Genomic DNA, 17641 nt, shown 5'->3' with positions numbered 1-17641 from the left:
ATGTTGTTGGTAGAATCTTTAGCCTTTCTCCCGATAAATTGTTATTTTGTAGATGTGACCTAATTACATCAAGGAACAGATTTACTTTCTACAAAATTGGAAATGAAACTATGTTTCGGGTCTAAAATGGGGTATGTTTGTTTTTTTTTACACAAACCAACGTTTCGGTCTCTGTATAGACCCCACTCAGCCCGAAAAAATATTTTCATTTCTGCAAAGTTAATAAACACGTCATTATGCATCCAATGCACTTACCTGAGGACACATTTTGCAGTGATACTTCCTCGCATGCGCGTGTAAAGGCTGCAGTTTGGTGGGCCCTTTGCCGAGTGGTTGGGGGACGACCAGGAGACCGCTGCTGTTGGTACCACCCACTGGTGACGACGATGAGGAACCTGGAAGGAGAAATTGGTGGATTTGAAATATCTAAATTTTGAAATGTTGCTTAATAAACAGTGGGACGTGTGTAAGATCCTTTTTATAACTAACGCATTTGCATTTGGATAACTTTCGAGGTGTTGGCAACTAAACATTTTTTCTTTGAAAAAAAAAACTAAATAAGGTAGAAAAAAACAAATTTGAGTATAGTCAGCGACAACAAGTCGAATGGACACTGGCTGTATACTAGCTGTGCTAGCAGTTCACGTGCAGTCTTACCAAATGCATTGCTGCTTGCTTTCGCACTGTAATTCTGCAGTTGCGACACTGATGAAATAATAATGATTTATCTGACAACCACACCCAGTACCTACCACACCCAGTACCTGTTTTTTTTTATGTATTATGTAAGCAGCAAACAAGCATACGGCCCGCCTAATGGAAAGCGGTTACCGTCGCCTATGAACGCCTGCAACACCAGGCGTCATGAGTGCGTTCCCGACCCTTTAGGACCCTTCTCACAACCCCTTTCGAAGACCCCGACAGGGAGGGAGTTCATTCCACAACCTAATTGTACGTGGGAGAAAGCTCCTCTGTAACCGTTGAGTAGGAGATGGACTCCCTGCCAGTGGAGAGCGGTGCGATGGTAAAATGTTGCTGTTGGCATCACGTCAAACAGTTCTTCACCTGGTCTCAAACGATCTACATTATGAGTACCAGAATCATTGTTCACATTAATTTGTTAAACTTGTTTTGGAACTAAAGCTCTGAGAATTATTACTACGTCGTGATTACAGAACAGCATAACAAGTATAACTGCCTTCGTGGCCGAACGGTTACCGGACTGACACGCAGAGGTTCCAGGTTCGATTCCCGGGCCGGGAGAAATATTTGTATGGCCTACATTTATTTCTCTCGTAAGTTTGGGTTTCATTTGTGGTTGTCCATGTTGAATGTACGGGTTGAGTGAGCGTGACCAAAGAAACACGAAGTGGTAAGCTCGTGTTGTATAAATTTGTGATACCAACCTGACCGCCCTGGTCCCAAACCTGCGCCATAAAGCATTTGACTCATGGATTGGTGGTGTCCCAGTCGGTCGTCCGCTTTCTGGTGACCACCCACTGTCCCATCTCCGGTGCTCATTTTTGCCTGAAACAGAAAAAAACAATGTTTATTTGTTTTGTTCATGACGTACTTCTTGTTCTTATTTGGTACAAATTCCGAGACACTTACACATTAAAATAGAAAAATACAGACTTTGCATTTTTGAAAAAATTGTATAGCGAAAAGAATATTAAACTTCATGTTCTTAGATATAAGACTGCATTCATAAGTCATTTTACGATTTTGTGTGAGTTAACTCATATACAGAACACCGCCCATTTGGCGTATTATTTTCTTTTATATAATAAGAAATACTAATTTTTTATGCATTGAGCATGTCATGGATAAACCTACACATTCAATGACGTTTGACAAACCACAGATCCGTGCAAAAGAAATCCATTATCTACCCAGGATGCTGCGAGAGGCCATTGAAATTAAAAAAACATCCTAATTTCAACAGGGAAGATGGTTTCTCCGTACCACCAATTTGGAATCCAGTATTTCCTCCGATGAAAAATCCCGAACAGACGTAAGAGTGCAGTACTAATTAATATGTTTTATTTAGTCTAATTTCCATAATAAATTTAACTGAATAAAAATTCATATTGTTACAATAAAATAATTTGTAAAACAATGTAGCGTCAATTGGAATGTTTCTTTGTAAAATTAAAAATAAGGTATTAAATTAATAAGTTTTGTAACTATAGTGAAAAATAGGGTGGTTTGCATTAATATTAGACATAACTGGTTGATGACTGTACCACCTCAGTTAACCGTGACCATGGGACCCGTAAAGGGCCCGAAACGTTGATTTGTTTGAAAAAAACAAATATACGCGATTTAAATCCGGAAAAATAGTTTCATTTCCTACCACTGTTAATACAGTAGTGTGGTAGGTAGTGGTAGGTAGGTCAAAATCGATGAAAAACGAATTACTCACTTCCGTGGACGATTATTAAAATTGATATTTAAATCTAAATGGTCATTTCCTATGTGTAACAATAGCGTAAACCTAATAACTCGATATATAATAACAAAGTTAATTGTTGAAATTAAGACGCGTGTCCACTACAAATCACGCCGGTGACCGCGTAATAAATAACCGGGCGCAAAGGGCGCCGTGGTCACTTTGTCGCCGGCTACCGACAGCGATAGCGCAGTTGAAGATAAATCATTTCCATCTACTTACACACCGGCGTAGCGGTTATATTTAACGCGATGAGTTTGTATGAGATTTCAAAACGTATTTATGTCACGGGACGAACACGTCGTGCGTCTGTTGGGAAGCTACTCGCCTGTCTATAGCAGTTGAAGAGCCACTCAGTGATTGTGCCCGACTGAGACTTTAGTAGCAGTAGAGCTCCTTGTGAAAGAGTCCACTCAGGGACGTATTCTGCCGCCCACTAACGAAATCGCGGCTTAGTGACAAAATATTTTTTGAGACAGATATTATAAAAAAACCATAAACCACCATTCTAAAAATAATATTGAAATTGTTTCAAGATATTTCAGCTATGTATCGTTAGGGTAAGTTCCGATAAATCGAACACGTTGACTAATTTTAACTGTGTTTAGAAGAAAAGTTTGAGCGCTATTTTTTGCTATTTAAAGCGGTTATTTGACCGTGTCACCAAGCCTCGTTTTGACTATACCTTACCTGTTTTTGCCGGCAAGCAGTAACGTGGGCATTACTGCATTATGATTTCCAAGGATAAGGTGCTAGTGAAATTACAGACATATGGGACTTGGTAACTTAGATACGTCTCAGGATGACGGGCACGGGACAATATCGCTTGTACACATAGAGATAAAATTATCCCTGTGATATTTCGGACCGTCGTTTCTCGGATTCGAAACTGGGGGTCTACTCTCGAACTCCGTCCGAAACAATTACTGTCAAATAAGTACTATTCGACAAAATTAAAAGACAAGTATTAAGTATGAAGCTTCATTCGCATCACGCGTCTTTTCATTTGGTCAAGTATTGCTTGTTTGGCAGTAATTGTTTCGGACGGAGATCGAGAGTAGACCCCCTGGTCTGAATCGGACGTAGTGCACAAACGCTTTTACCCTTCAAAATTGGAACGCAGTAATGCTTACACCTTATCGTCAGTACTTATTTAATATTGATTATTTGATTTATTGAATTATTCAGGATAGGATTATTATATGCCTTGGTTCATCCATTTAATGTCAAGTTTAGTTGATCTACTCTAATTTTTTTAAATTGAAGTCTGCGTATTTGTGTCTCAAACAAATCAAGTTTTCTTTATATATCTTACGGTCACAGCTGACTGTTACGTATCTCGTATTCAGAAACGCGTAAATATTAAATTACAGATACGATTTAGAGACGAAAAACATAGTTTAATTTCTGATGTAATTAATTTTTATAACTCAATTAAATAGTTCAAAACATTATGAATGTGTGTGAAGTCGTCCGTGTGCGAGCGTTTGTGTTATTTTAAGGCTTAATAACAGTGTGTATCAGGACAAGTGGATCCCCTTTTCCACTTATTTGAGCGAGGACTTTTGACATTCTGTGTACAATCCCTTGACTGGACATTGTAATCTTAATTTGATATAATGCGATGGAGTTGTTGATACCTCTAAGGTGCTCCAGCAAAGTGGAAAGAAGAGCTGTGTTGTACAAGTGCGGTTTACTACGTAAAGGTTCCAAGGTTTCTAAATAATTGTATTATTTTCGATAAATCATCATTGCTATATGCATAATCGCTGATGGTAAGCGCCACGTCTATCCATAACAATTGCAGTGCCACTCAGAGCTTTAAATCGCAAAGATCATAAAAGCACTACCAATGCGCCCGTCACTCTGAGACATAAGTTGAGTTCGAAACCGGAACGCAGTAATGCTCACATTACTGCTTGGCAGCAGAAATAGGTGGCAGTACTTTCCTAGACGGACAAGGAGCTCTACTTCTACTATAGTATAGTCTTTCTGGAATAGTTGTTATTTTGCAGATGTGGCTTTATAACACCGAGGGTGGGATACATTTTGCGCCCTTTTACTTTCTTAACAAATAAAATTTACCAAACTAGCTCTATATAGATCCCAAACAGCAATTCACAAACGCGTTAATATTAAATTAAAGACGGTTCAAAGGGCGGCGCTAAACTAATATTTTAAAGTAATTCGTAACTAACCTGACCAGTGGGTCGAGTCAAATCGTGTGTAAGTAATCGGACACCCTGTATGATTAAACAGTTCCGTTAATGGGACACCCTTTATTTAATCACGAGGAACCTTTGCAATGAACATTATTTTAGGCAAATAACATTATGGGTTGTTCACTTGGTACGTGGTGACCACACGTTAGATATGCGAGAGACAGATTTGATTTGTCTCAGGAAAATATGCCTTATCAAATATAAATTATTTACTTCTGATATTAAGGTTTTTTTTTAATTTAGCTTGAGAGGTGAGCGCTTTGTTTTTTGTTTTTTTTTGTGATGGAACGGACAAGTCCGTAGCAGTCGCTGTATCACTCAGAGCTTTAAACCGCAAAGATCTAAGGAACACTGCTACTGCGCACGTCACCCTGATACATAAGTCGATAAGTTCCATGTGCTTGTAATACTCACATTACCGCTAGTTGGCAGAAATATGTAAAGTGGTTGTACTACTCTGTATAATGTCGCTTTACGTAAAAACGGAGCACCGGAGAATTCATTTCACCTTTTCATCCACCTTCCTAATGCATAAGCAAACGAAAAGAAAAAATTTGACTGATTTTTCTAAACAAATGCGTATCATCGTCGCTTTTGCGATATATAACCTGCAGTACAACTTATTTGACTGAAAATATTTAGGTACAATTTCATATTTATCACGGTCTCCACATTATGCAAGCGTGAATCGTGAAGTCCCAGGCGTACGATTTACGTGAAAATTTGTTTTAGCTTTTAAAAGAGAGCAGAAAAGGATAGTAGAATAAATCGTCGGTGTTATGCAGAAAAACGAAAGCGCCATTTTGAAAAATTTTTCAGAGAAGCATGTTTTAGGTTTTAACGACTGTTACTGTAAAATATTAAAATCCTGTTTTAAAATTCAATTTTGATTTTAATTAGGTTTAAGTTTCAAAATAGAATTTAAAACCGGACGTAAACATTTTAAAACAGTCGTGAAAAACTGAAACATGCTTTAAATAAACTTTTATGTAACATTCTGAATTAGAAAAATTCAACTGCCTACGTAGTCGAACGGTCACGATGTTGGTCTGCCACGCAGAGGTCCCGGGTTCGGTTCCCGGCCCGGAAGAAATATTTGTATGGCCTGTATTCATTTCTTCCGGTTTTGAAGGGTAAAAGATGCTGCGAAATTACAGGCACATGGGGCTTGTCAACTTATGTCTCAGGGTGACGGGCGCAGTGGCAGTGCCCTTAAGATCTTTGCGTTTATAGCTCTGAGTGGCACTGCAACTGCTACGGACATGCGTGAAGCTTACCATCAGGCGCACTTGTCCGTCCCATCACTTGACATTATATAAAAAAAAAACCACCACTGTGATATAACAATAAGTATCGATGTCATAAAAATAATACGAAATATATTCTGCCGCCAAGCTGTAATGTGAGCACGCACTACGTCCGATTTGTATTAGTTCCAAATCCGAGAAATTACGGTCCGAAATGTCAGGGATCATATTATCTCTAGGTGTACAAGAGATATCCGTACTCCGTAACGTAGGATGCAGTGTGCGAAAGCGCTTACTGTGTTCCGGTTTGAAGGGTAAGGGTGTTGGTGAAATTACAGGCACATGGGACTTGTCAATTTATGTCTCAGGGTGATGGGCGGTGGGCGGAACAGTGGCAGTGCCCTTCAGATCTATGTGATTTAAAACTCTAAGTGGCACTGTAACCGATATGGAAAGGTGTGTCACTTACCACCAGGCGCAATACTTGTTCGTCCCGTCACGCAGTCAATCTTGGGAGCTGGGATAAAGGGCTCGAAACGTTGGTTCGTTTGAAAAAACAAATGTACGCTGTTTAGGGGAAAAAGGCGTAAAACTTAAATTACAAAGTTTGCAAGGCGAGTGAAAAATGTAATATTTTAGTCGATACAACCTCAAATGACTTTTGTTGATTTCGCATAACAGTGAAAATGTTGAATAAATCACTTTGGAAAAAAATATTTTACTATTATACACAAACTTATCTCGAAATTTTACAAGAAAACCGCTGTCTCCAATACTTTACTAATGATTTTTTTTATATGAACATCAGTAAATAGAACACTTTATAGTATACTATATAAATTTTTCAAATAGCTTTAATGTCGTTCGTAAAAAATTATTTCTGAAATAAAGCCGGTGTCTCTGTCGCTCGACTCAAGCAAAATGAACCGTATTAGTACGGGAAAAGCTGACGTAGAATGCTCTTAAGAAATGTTTCAGTTCATATCCTTTTTAATTTTTATACCTTTGTTTACGTTAAAATATATATATATATGAATTTCTTACAACTGGTACATAATTTGGAGATTTTTTGTGGAAAATGTTTTTTTTTATATTTGTGGTACAGTACTTCCTTTGACGAACACTTTTTTAACAAGAAGCTCTACTGCCACTAAAATTCTTTACATTTTAGTTTACCTAGAGTTTTTTTTATCGCGCACTTGGATACAGACATTCTAAATACAAACAAAATCAGCATCAATAGAGCATTGTAATAAATTACTAAACAGTAACACAGTAGTACTGACCACACGCTGCAAATTCAAATAGAGAACCGAAACTATCGAAAAGCGAAACATAAATCACAAACTACCCCCGTGGCAGGGCGGTTCTTGGAATTAATCCTTAGATAACGGTCGACGCGACTAGAAATTTAATTTTATTATTAATTATGTACCCCTGCTTCTACAACTGGTGTCAAAGACTGTTTGTTAAGAGCGGTAGCACTTAGTCCATAGTCTCTACCTACCCTAGTGGGAGACCAAGCGTGGTTGTGTATTGATGAAAATATATTTTATTACACAGAATCATTGCCCCGCACTAGAGAAAGCATGTGTCGCGATTTCCACGGACAGACACATAGACAAACATAAGTTATCCATCCAAACACACGAGAGAAATAAATGAAAATCATACAAATATTTCCCGAACCACCGGAACAAATATGTGTCATTATTAGGATTATGTTTCGTCATTTAACCTATTAGCTGCCATGCCGCTTTTTATGATATCAAGTGACGGGACGAACAAGTCCTGGGCTTGATGGTGATCGACACATCTACCCACAACAGTTGCAGTGATAAATTACAAAGATCAGACGAGTATTGCCACTGCAGCCGTCACCCTGAGACGTAAAGATTAAGTTTTTTCTTTTTCTTTTTTATGATACTTACCAAGTGTCGAGACAAACTGCGCTTTGTAGCGTGCCATTCAGAAGTTTAAAACGCAAAGATCTGCGCCCGTCACCTTGAGGCATAAGTTGACAAGTCCAGGTGCCTGTAATTTCATCAGCAGTCTTCCCCTTCAAAACAGAACGCAGTAATGTTCACATTACTGCCTGGCGGCATAAATAGGTAAGGTGGCAGTACTTCCCTGGACAAATGGTTTTACAAGGTCTAACAACACTCAGACATTCACTTAGTCGTGACCACGGGGTTTGTACGGATTTGCTTGAAAAACTAAATAAACGCTATTTAGATCCGATAGAATAGCTTCATTTCCGAGAAGTATGTGAAATGTAGAAATGTTTACAGCGCGCCATCTATCGCTTCCAGTGGCAGATTTTGACACAAACGACTCGAAATGCCGTAAACAGCGGTGTTTTTGTGACCCACTTACGGCGAAAGGGTTAACTTTGTGCAGTTTAACGAAAGATAAAATCTAGCAAGTTGGATTTTGGTATTCACCTACTGCAATATTTTAAATCTAATTCGTACGATTTGTTATTTTTTTTCTCAAACATGCTCCGAAATGTTAGCATTACTTTCAAAAAACGAACACGGAAAGTATGTCATTTATGGACTGTGCGACTTCTTTCCGGCGAAGGCCTGCAAACCAAGTATGAAAATCTATTGCTGTCCTCTTCTGTAGACTTTTAAAACTAACTACTAATAAGAACTATGTAAATAGGCAAAAGAAAAACTCATACAGCCAACTGCCCAGCTTTCAGAATTGCGAGAATTAAATACCTACCTGTACCGCTTACTTAAAAAAAAAAGAAAATGGCGGTAACATTCAAACTAAAGTGTTTTGCTATTCTTTTCCTTCCTCTCTTTAGTCTTTTATTATTTCTTCACATAGTTTGAGAAAAATTTTATACAAAGCTTAAGCCTCTTTATACAAGGCCTCACTGGCGCTCGTCCTTGTAACTCGTTCTCGTTCCCGGCCTTTGCAGTAATGTACTATTTCTTTCACTAATAACACAGATATTTATGACAAAATTGATTGATATTCAATAAACTTAGTATTAAATTTATTAAAGCGACATCTTCTGTCAGTCGCTGATAGCTGTACAGGTACGTGGCTGAGTGAAGAAAAACTTTAATGGATTTCTCACAGATGGCGCTACGTCATAAAAGCCTTTAAAAAACCAAAAAAGATCTGCAACAGGCACATAGAAAGATTCGTAACGCCTGGTTCGTTCCGTAGCTCAGTTGGGAGTGTCAATTACGATAGCCATATCGTGCGGCAGGACACTGGTTCGAAACTGGTGGACTAATTTCACAAAAAACAATCGAATATCATGGTAGTAAATCATCGTGATATTCAATCCATTCAATATTTATGACAATAATCAACAATATCGCTACCATATCAAAGTTTAACTTGTCTGTGTTTAATTTATTCTTACATTTGCGTCACAGTACTTTTATCAAAATATGGTAACAATTCTTTTACAAATAGTTTTTTCACCTGAGACTGAGACGTCTCATACGCCCGTAATTTTACCAGCACCCGTACCCTTCAAAACCTGAACACAGTAATGCACCCATTACTGCTTGGCGGCAGAAGGCAGTTCTTATTATTTCGTGAATTTGAGCAGATGCTAAGACAGCTTCTCTTGAATAATGTTTTGAATTTAATGTTTTTACAATCTCGACAATGTAAAATGCACGTAAGAATAGAAATACATTACAAGACAAAGGCGACGGAATAAAATTATAATAACGATAAATCGTAGACGGTAATAGAGTGGGGGCGGGTGTGTACTAGACATTGGTAAATGAACCTCTTTTGTCATTTGGACCCTCGTGAAATGACAGTGAGCATTTCAAGAGACCGATGCGTGTGAGTTTTGATAACATAACAAGGTGCCTAAGGGCCGTGAAATAGCTGTAAGAATTTAGTGTGCAAAAGCGAAAAACTTCAAAAGAATTGTCACATAGAAAGGTACAGTTGATACCCTTAACCGTCAGTTTGGTTTTGAGTGGATGAGTGTGTACAAAGGCGTTCAATTTACTTAATCTTTAGTTTGTGAGCCGTAAAATTAATTTCCATATGACTTCCTTGTTGCATCATTAGTGAAATGACGTTTTAAGAGATTTTTTTAAGCCAATTTGATCTTTAATTACGTTATATAAATACAAATTTCAACTGGAATACTTTTACACTTTTCTGTTGAAAGTGTAAGAAGGCTAACCAAAAGGTCGGCTAGACGGTCAGATATCTTAGGGCATCGACTGTACGTATACTAGTAGTAGTAGGCTGCTAATAAATTAAGTATGGATATTTTCAGAGTCAATTACTTACCTCGTTATAATTCCTTTGAAATAAGATAATCGCAATAAATCTATAATAGTTATTTAAAAAATAGAATTAAACCTAATTAATAAAAATTCTACTTCGTCGCCTTAGGGTGAAAACAAAATGCGTATACGCGTGTTGTTTGCGCGTTGCGTTTTCACATAGCTCATTTTTACTGATTTTTGTTGAAGAGAAACTTAAGAATTATTTGTTCAAATAAAGCAATATAGTATCTGAAAGAGGTATAATTTAACTAATTAAAATGCTAACTACAAACATTATTATTGCGTTTACTACATTTTGCACCACATTTTTATCTTAGTCGTGAAATATCACATAGAAATCATATACATGGTGTTCATTTTAGGATGCCGATTTGGTGTTATCACTAGCCAAATAAAATAAAAAATAAACGCGATTACTTGTTTTTTTAAACAAACCAAGGACTCTTTTCAGGTCTCATGGTTTGATTGAAACAATAATACGCGACTTAGACCCAAAAGAAATGTCATATTCAATGTGCAGCTATCGCTAATATCTAAGAACTCTACTATTTTATAAATAGGCCATTTTACTCAATTAATGAATTGTTGACTAATGCACTGGATAAATGAAATTTAATTTATATTGTAATTTAATATTGTATGTAATATAAATAAGGAAATGTTTGCCACTTAGATTTAGAATAAGGCTGACGTTATATAAGTCTTGTCAATTGTATTATTCTATTTGCATGTGTATAATTGTACTTAAAGCAAATAAATAATTTGATTTGATAATATTGGAATATTGCTTCATTTCTTTCTAAATGCGTAAGTAGACTATGTTTATACTTATTGTATTATAAATTAGTTTTTTGTTCGTTTGATGTGTATTTGATGCAAACCGACGATTCTGAAATTAATAGTAACTAATTTGTTGGCACCGTGTATATTGCATGCATTGTCACAATCGGAAAATTGGTACCAAGTTTCTACTAATGCTGAAAAATATATATAATACAAGTATATATTAAAAAAACACTAAAGAAATGAAAGTAAGCTAATGACAGGTTACCATGGATTGAAATCGATAACTATAACAGCGGCTAAAATTGGCCTTGTAGTTCTGTTACTTTACACACACGCGCGATTTTAAGAAGCGACGCAAACGTGATGTAAGCGCGCGACTGCATCGCTACACTTGGGATTTATTGGCGATTGCATCGATACAATCGCGCGTTTGTATCGACGCAACCACGTGTTTGCATCGACGCAATCGCCTATAAATGGCAAGTGTAGCGATGCAATCGCGCGTTTCAAGAATGCGTTTTGCATCACTGCTAAAAGTCCGTGTGTAAACACTTTAATACTTACTGTACCACAAGGTATATTTCCATGCTATATTTTGTTTTGACTAACAAGAACTCGACTCTGGAAAACATGCGTTCAGAAAATGCTGCAGGAGACCAATTTACGGTAAATTAAAAAATAAATTTTTTTTGGTGAAACTTTCTAGTTTTCCATATAACAATTTTTTTTCTCAAAAAAATTACTTTAAATCATTCTCCTGTAATATTTTCCAAATGCACGTTAGACGTTTTACCTTTCCAGGGTCGAACTAAAACTAACTACATGACTCAAATTGAAAGAGGGCAAAGTGGAAAGTCTCACCTCGTAGCCCTGTTTGATGGCCATGGCGCCCCGTGGTCGTGACCACGCGGCGTATTCCAGGCCATCTTTCTGTTGGCAGTGCTGTCGAACAAACGATAAGGTACGTTTATTTTTTCATATACCTTTGTAAAAGTACCTAATACTGTAAACAGTACAATTGTAGTCCGTCCAACCGCTTATATTACTTTTCACAACTCGATTACTAATCCAATTATGATGTCCTAATGCGGAACCGATTAGATTACTTATAACAATCGATTGTATTTATGAAGAAGTTAAAATCGATTAACACATTAACATTTTCAACGATATATTACCTAGGTATTAAGAAATGGGGTAACGTGCGACCTCGACGGAGCAATAAACCATTAGAATTTATTATAATTATTTCAAATTTATTTATTTCCATTACATTTTATTAGACAGATACCAAAACCTATATAACGGGGAGATAAACTTGAATAATCGTGGTTACAAATTCTGTCGGTTGGATAAATATAAAGGAAAAAATTAAGGATGATAAAAATTTAGTTCATCCAATATTATACTGTACTGTACTGTAATGTACTGTACTATACTGTACTGTATTGTACGATAGTAAAGATATAGTTAATAGTTAACATGTTTAAATTATTTAAGATGTATTTATTTTGTCATTTATTTTTGTTTTAGAATAAGTGCCCTCTGGCCTTTTTTGCTATGCCCTTGCAGGGTGTCATATAACAAGGACTAAAATGTCTATATTTTAATATCTTTGTAAACTTTATATGGTGCAATAAATAAAATAAAATATCGGAATCGGAGCTAAACGTCGCTTCACTATAGTAAGGAAAAGAACGAGTCCATGAAGTATTATATTTTTTGTCCATGATTGCTTGTCAATAATAATGGAACTTTATAGGCACGCTTATGTCAAAAGTACATTAAACGGTTGGACTAGTTCAATACACACATATAAACCACTTATTTCCACATACATTAATTACGTAATAAAGTTTAAAAGACAATTTAGAAATGCTAATGGGGACGCTACATTGATGTTGTCAATCGTATATAGATTTAATTTCAAAGGGACAAGACAACATTGTCACTTTGAAACTATATAACATAAAGCCATTTTGAGATAATACTATGGTAGTTGTCATGTACGATTTGTATTTGGGCCAGTTTCGCAAACTTAGTGAACTACATAATCTTTTCTAATTTAATGCTCAATAGTAATAATAAGTAGCCAGAGACTGTGGCCTTCCGCTTGCTATTCTCCTGACGAACCTCCTTCGCCTCCTCCACTCCCATCAATCTCTTCCTATATACCCTTTGATTCTTAGGCTGCTAACACATTGACTGCATGTTTACAGTTCATGCGTGATGTCGTAATCAACTTCACGCATTAACTGCATGCAGCCGAGATCGACTGAATGCAGATGTCGAGGTCTTGCCTGCATGAAGTTGATTACGAAGTCACTCAATCTGTTAGCAGCCTTAGCACTTTTAACACGGCCTTTTTTAAGGACATCTTTAACCTGACTGAGATATGTAAGCCGAGGTCTACTCCCCACATCTCCATCCGCATTCGCTATAATTAATAACATTGACGGTATAAATTTAACAACATTCATTCTTTCTATAGTACAATTAGTAATTTTAACACAGCAGCAGCAACATTGAAATAAATAATTTTATATCATGGCAACATCGACGGTCTCGGCCTCTTCTTCTAATACTACGACTGGAGTAACGTTATTTTAACCATAAAAAAGATTATTGGTTCTAAAAGAAAATGTCGTCATTGTATCTAAAGTTACGTCGATGCTCCTTTACAAAACTATGAAATCTCAAACCTACATGACCTATACTACCACCTCCTTAAAAAAGAACATTATTCTTCTGTTTAGAGCTTTACATCTTGAAGTTGACGAGGTGATAACGGCCTCGGTGACCCAGCGGGTTCGATTCCCGATAGGATCAATTTAGGAATTTGGGAAACTAACTTATATCTATATTTTCTAAAATGGTTCTGTTTAAGTGTTCTTGGAAGTGCCCCAAAGTGAATTCTGAGAAAATTCCGAAAGTGGGTAAAATTTCTTGCTTTCTCGATCTACAAGGGGCGGCTGAAAAGTAATCTATCAAAGTATGAAAAAAATATGACAATGGCTACTTTTTTCAGCATGAAATGTAAATAGAAATAGGAAATGCGCTTATTATAGTTTTGTTAGCAAAGGACATTATTCAGTTAAAAAATTGGTTTCATCATTCTCATTTGTAAACATTTTGCTTTTTATCTTCCGCCATTTTGTCCATGCAAAGCGAAACGTAATAAACAAAAGAGTGTCACTTATTTTGAAAAAAGACTAAATAACGAACGCGACACGATAGTGGCCTGTATTATTTTTGAATTCAAAATAGTCAAAAGAGATTACTTATCTATCGTATATAACCAAGCTTTGTTATCCGTTAAAACTAGCATTTTTTTGCGTAAACATACGGTATAAACAATGAATAAGATATGAGCCAAAACATTTCGCACCCTTAGTGTAATAAGGTTACATCTGCGAAAAGACAATTTTTCAGGAGAGAGGAGAGTTATAAAATTTCACGTAATATACATAATTTGCTTAATGTATTTTCATATTACATGTAATTATTAAAAGATTCCTTCGATTCGAATCGACGTCTTCTAGCAAACCGGGCCAGATACTATGCCAACTAAGCCACGGAACGAACCAGTGGACCTCACGAATTGTTCTATGTGCTTGTTGTTGGATCTTTGTATTTTGGTTTTCAACGGCTTTTTAGCGGATCGAAGGAATTTTTTCTAAGTGTTGGAACTTTTTTATTCATAATTATAAACTAGTGGAGTAATTTCACAAAACATAATTAAATATCAATTTAATAAAAAGCTTCATTTGTAGTTCGTGTCATTTTTATGATGTTCGTGTGATAAGAGCCCTTCTGATGTATTATTTATAAAAATTAACATTTTGCACTCGTTTTGTAAGCTTTGTAATTTGGTCTTTACGCTTCTACTTTTAAAAGGGTAATTGCCATTGTATTTACTTCCACAAATGTAACTGTCAGCACAACAATTTGAAAAAGTCGTAACATTTTCGCAAGCCATTCTGCTTTTACGACCTTTTATTCTAAAATAGGTAACTTTAGCCATCCTAAACCCGAGATATAAGAGAGAAAACATATAATTCTTTTAAAAAGACGTCCTCTGAAGCAATAATTCTCTATTATTGAAGATTTCTAATGCTTTCTACGGCGCCGTTACAATATGCAGGGTGAAATTTTAATCACTAGAGAAAATTGGATTGTGGTACCGTTTTTTGTGCAGAACCTGGTTTGGTATTACAAGATGTATTCTACCGCAAAACGGCGTCGCTATGTTAACGATTAAAAGCTAGCAGCCACAAGTACAGGAGATTTAAAATCTGTATCCCATAACCGGCATGGCGTATGGGATGTTAAAAATACTTCTGTTGTATACGACACACCTATTCGTAACAGTTGCAGTGCCACTCAGAGCTTTTAAACATAAAGATCTTAGGGGCTCTGCCACTGTACCCTATACCTTGAGACATAAGTTGAGAAGTCCCATGTGCCTGTAATTTTACCAGCACCCTTACCCTTCGAAATCAGAACGCAGTAATGCTCACATTAGTGCTTAACAGCTGAAATAGGTAAGGTGGCAGTACTTCCCTGGACGAACTCTTTTACAAGGAGCTCTAGTGCTACTAAACTGCTTTATAGTAAATAACCCACACACTCAACATAGCCCCGCACTAGGGAAACCCTGTGTAGCGTGTGCTATGGACACACACACATAGACAATCACTAATTACACCCAAACTCACAGATGAAATAAATGTTGGCCATAAAAATATTTCTCCCGGCCCGGAACCTGGGATCTCTGCGCGACTGTATGGTAACTGTTTGGCCACGGAGGCAGTTACCTTAATTAGTAGTTGTAGAGAAGAAAGTAAAGAGTAAAATTGAGGTTTAAAAGGCCCACCCAGGAAGATATTGTCTGCATGTGTCATGCAGATTTTGGTTAGCACGTCAATGTAACTACATATTATTTGTGATAGGTATTTTCTTTAACAGTCAAAACAAGAATCAAAGAATTCTACGCAAACCTGTCACGCAGTTGATACGCAAACGGCGCGTTATGCGAAAACAAATTATGCATGGACGAGTTTAAAAATTCAAAAAATTGTCGAATGACTTAAATTTCACCCTGCATAAGTTATATGGCGTATATGTATGTTGGGAAAACGATTTTTATATCCATGACCCAGGCAACATATAAAATGTTGGTCCTAAACTCGGCGCACCTCTCGCTCTAAACGGATATGAGGGAAAGGGACGGGGGATTCATGTGTGACGCAAGGGACTTATATATGTGGTATGTGTAGGTGGAACTGGGGTGGCGTGGAGTCGAATAAAATATGAAATGTTTAACAGCTTCACGGGCAGTAACGACGCTTACCGGAAAATTAAATATCAGAATAATGATAGTACATTTAGCCCCGTTAGAGTGTTTGCGCATTACGTCCGATTCATATCCGTTCCGAATCCGAAAAATAATGATCCGAAATTTCTCAGGGATCATTTTATCGCTAGGTGTGCAAGCGGTATTCGTATTTTATCGGATTAATCGGATTTAGTGCAATAGTGACATCTGCGCGATCATCCCGCTGACACTGTATCTTTCTCAAATTAAAAGTACATTAAAAGTATTTTAATTGAAAAGTCATATTACAAAAATGTAGACTGTTAGATAAAGATATATGGAAAGACAATGTGAGTCTAGATTCCACACAAATATGATTGAAAATGTATTCTATAGTATTTAAGTTTCTTTAAAAAGAGTGAACGTGCGTATCTTAAAAAATGACGATTTCAAGTGTAAAAATATTACCTATGGAATAAATGATTATTTGCCTTTTTTTTATAAGTCATTTTTTTATGACATTAAGGCACGAGACGAACAAGTGGTGGCAAGCGACACGCCTGTCCGTAACAGTTGCAGTGCCACTCGGAGCTTTAAGTAACAAAGATCTGTAGGGCACTGCTACTGAGAAATAAAGTTGACTAATCCCATGCGCGTGTAATTTCACTAGTGCCCTATCCTTTCAAAACCGAAATGCAGTAATGTTTATATTACTGCTTGGCGGCAGAAATAGGTATTTAACTCTTTCACAAGGAGCTGTATTGCTATTAATATGCTTCTGTGTAGTTACCATCTACTGCTTCTCCATAGAGAATTATAAATCTGCCGTCAACTAACTAAAACCGGGCTAAGTGACAACAAAAGTAACACAGTTAAAATTACTTAACGTTGGACTTATCGGAACTTACCCTAACGATGCATAGAATATTCTAAAACTGGTTTTTTAAGATATCTCAAAAAAATATTTTGTCAGTCGTGTTTTTGTTAGCAAAAGGTAAAAATAACATACCGACAAAATTCAATAAATATAAAAAATAAATTCAATATAAATCAATGAAAATTTATATTGAATCAATATAGTACTATCACAAAGAAAATTAGTGACTTTTTGTATTCAAGTACATGAACGGGAAAAGGCTAGTGCATTCTAAATTGATTTCTATTGTATTTGAAGTGACGACAGAAAGTAATAAAAGCAATTTATGTACATGTACTAAAGTTAATTGTTATTTCTCAAACATGCTCGGAAATGTTTGCATTACTTTCAAAAAACGAACACGGAAAGTTTGTCGACTTCTTCCCGGCCAAGGCCTGCAAAGAAAGTATGAAAA

At 36.5% G+C, this 17641-nt stretch overlaps 1 protein-coding gene across 3 annotated transcripts in view; it reads right to left on the bottom strand.

Moving 5' to 3' along the window:
* LOC113228123 (zinc finger protein rotund-like) overlaps nucleotides 1-17641 on the bottom strand; it is a 285092-nt gene that overhangs the window by 159866 nt on the left and 107585 nt on the right. For 2 of the 3 annotated variants that reach the window (XM_026461303.1, XM_026461300.1), the window contains exons 4-6: nucleotides 11855-11935; nucleotides 1407-1527; nucleotides 256-395 (exon numbers count right to left, since the gene is read on the bottom strand). In XM_026461303.1, coding sequence (XP_026317088.1) covers nucleotides 256-395; nucleotides 1407-1527; nucleotides 11855-11935 — 342 coding nt within the window. The remainder of the gene's footprint in view (nucleotides 1-255; nucleotides 396-1406; nucleotides 1528-11854; nucleotides 11936-17641) is intronic. The other variant, XM_026461301.1, reaches the window with a different exon arrangement.

The sequence above is a fragment of the Hyposmocoma kahamanoa genome, unplaced genomic scaffold, assembly GCF_003589595.1.
Source record: "Hyposmocoma kahamanoa isolate Upper Pololo Valley unplaced genomic scaffold, ASM358959v1 224, whole genome shotgun sequence".
In the NCBI taxonomy this organism is placed as follows: Eukaryota; Metazoa; Arthropoda; class Insecta; order Lepidoptera; family Cosmopterigidae; genus Hyposmocoma; species Hyposmocoma kahamanoa.
Note: the sequence above shows the minus strand (reverse complement) of the source record. Positions and strands in the feature narration are given on the sequence as shown.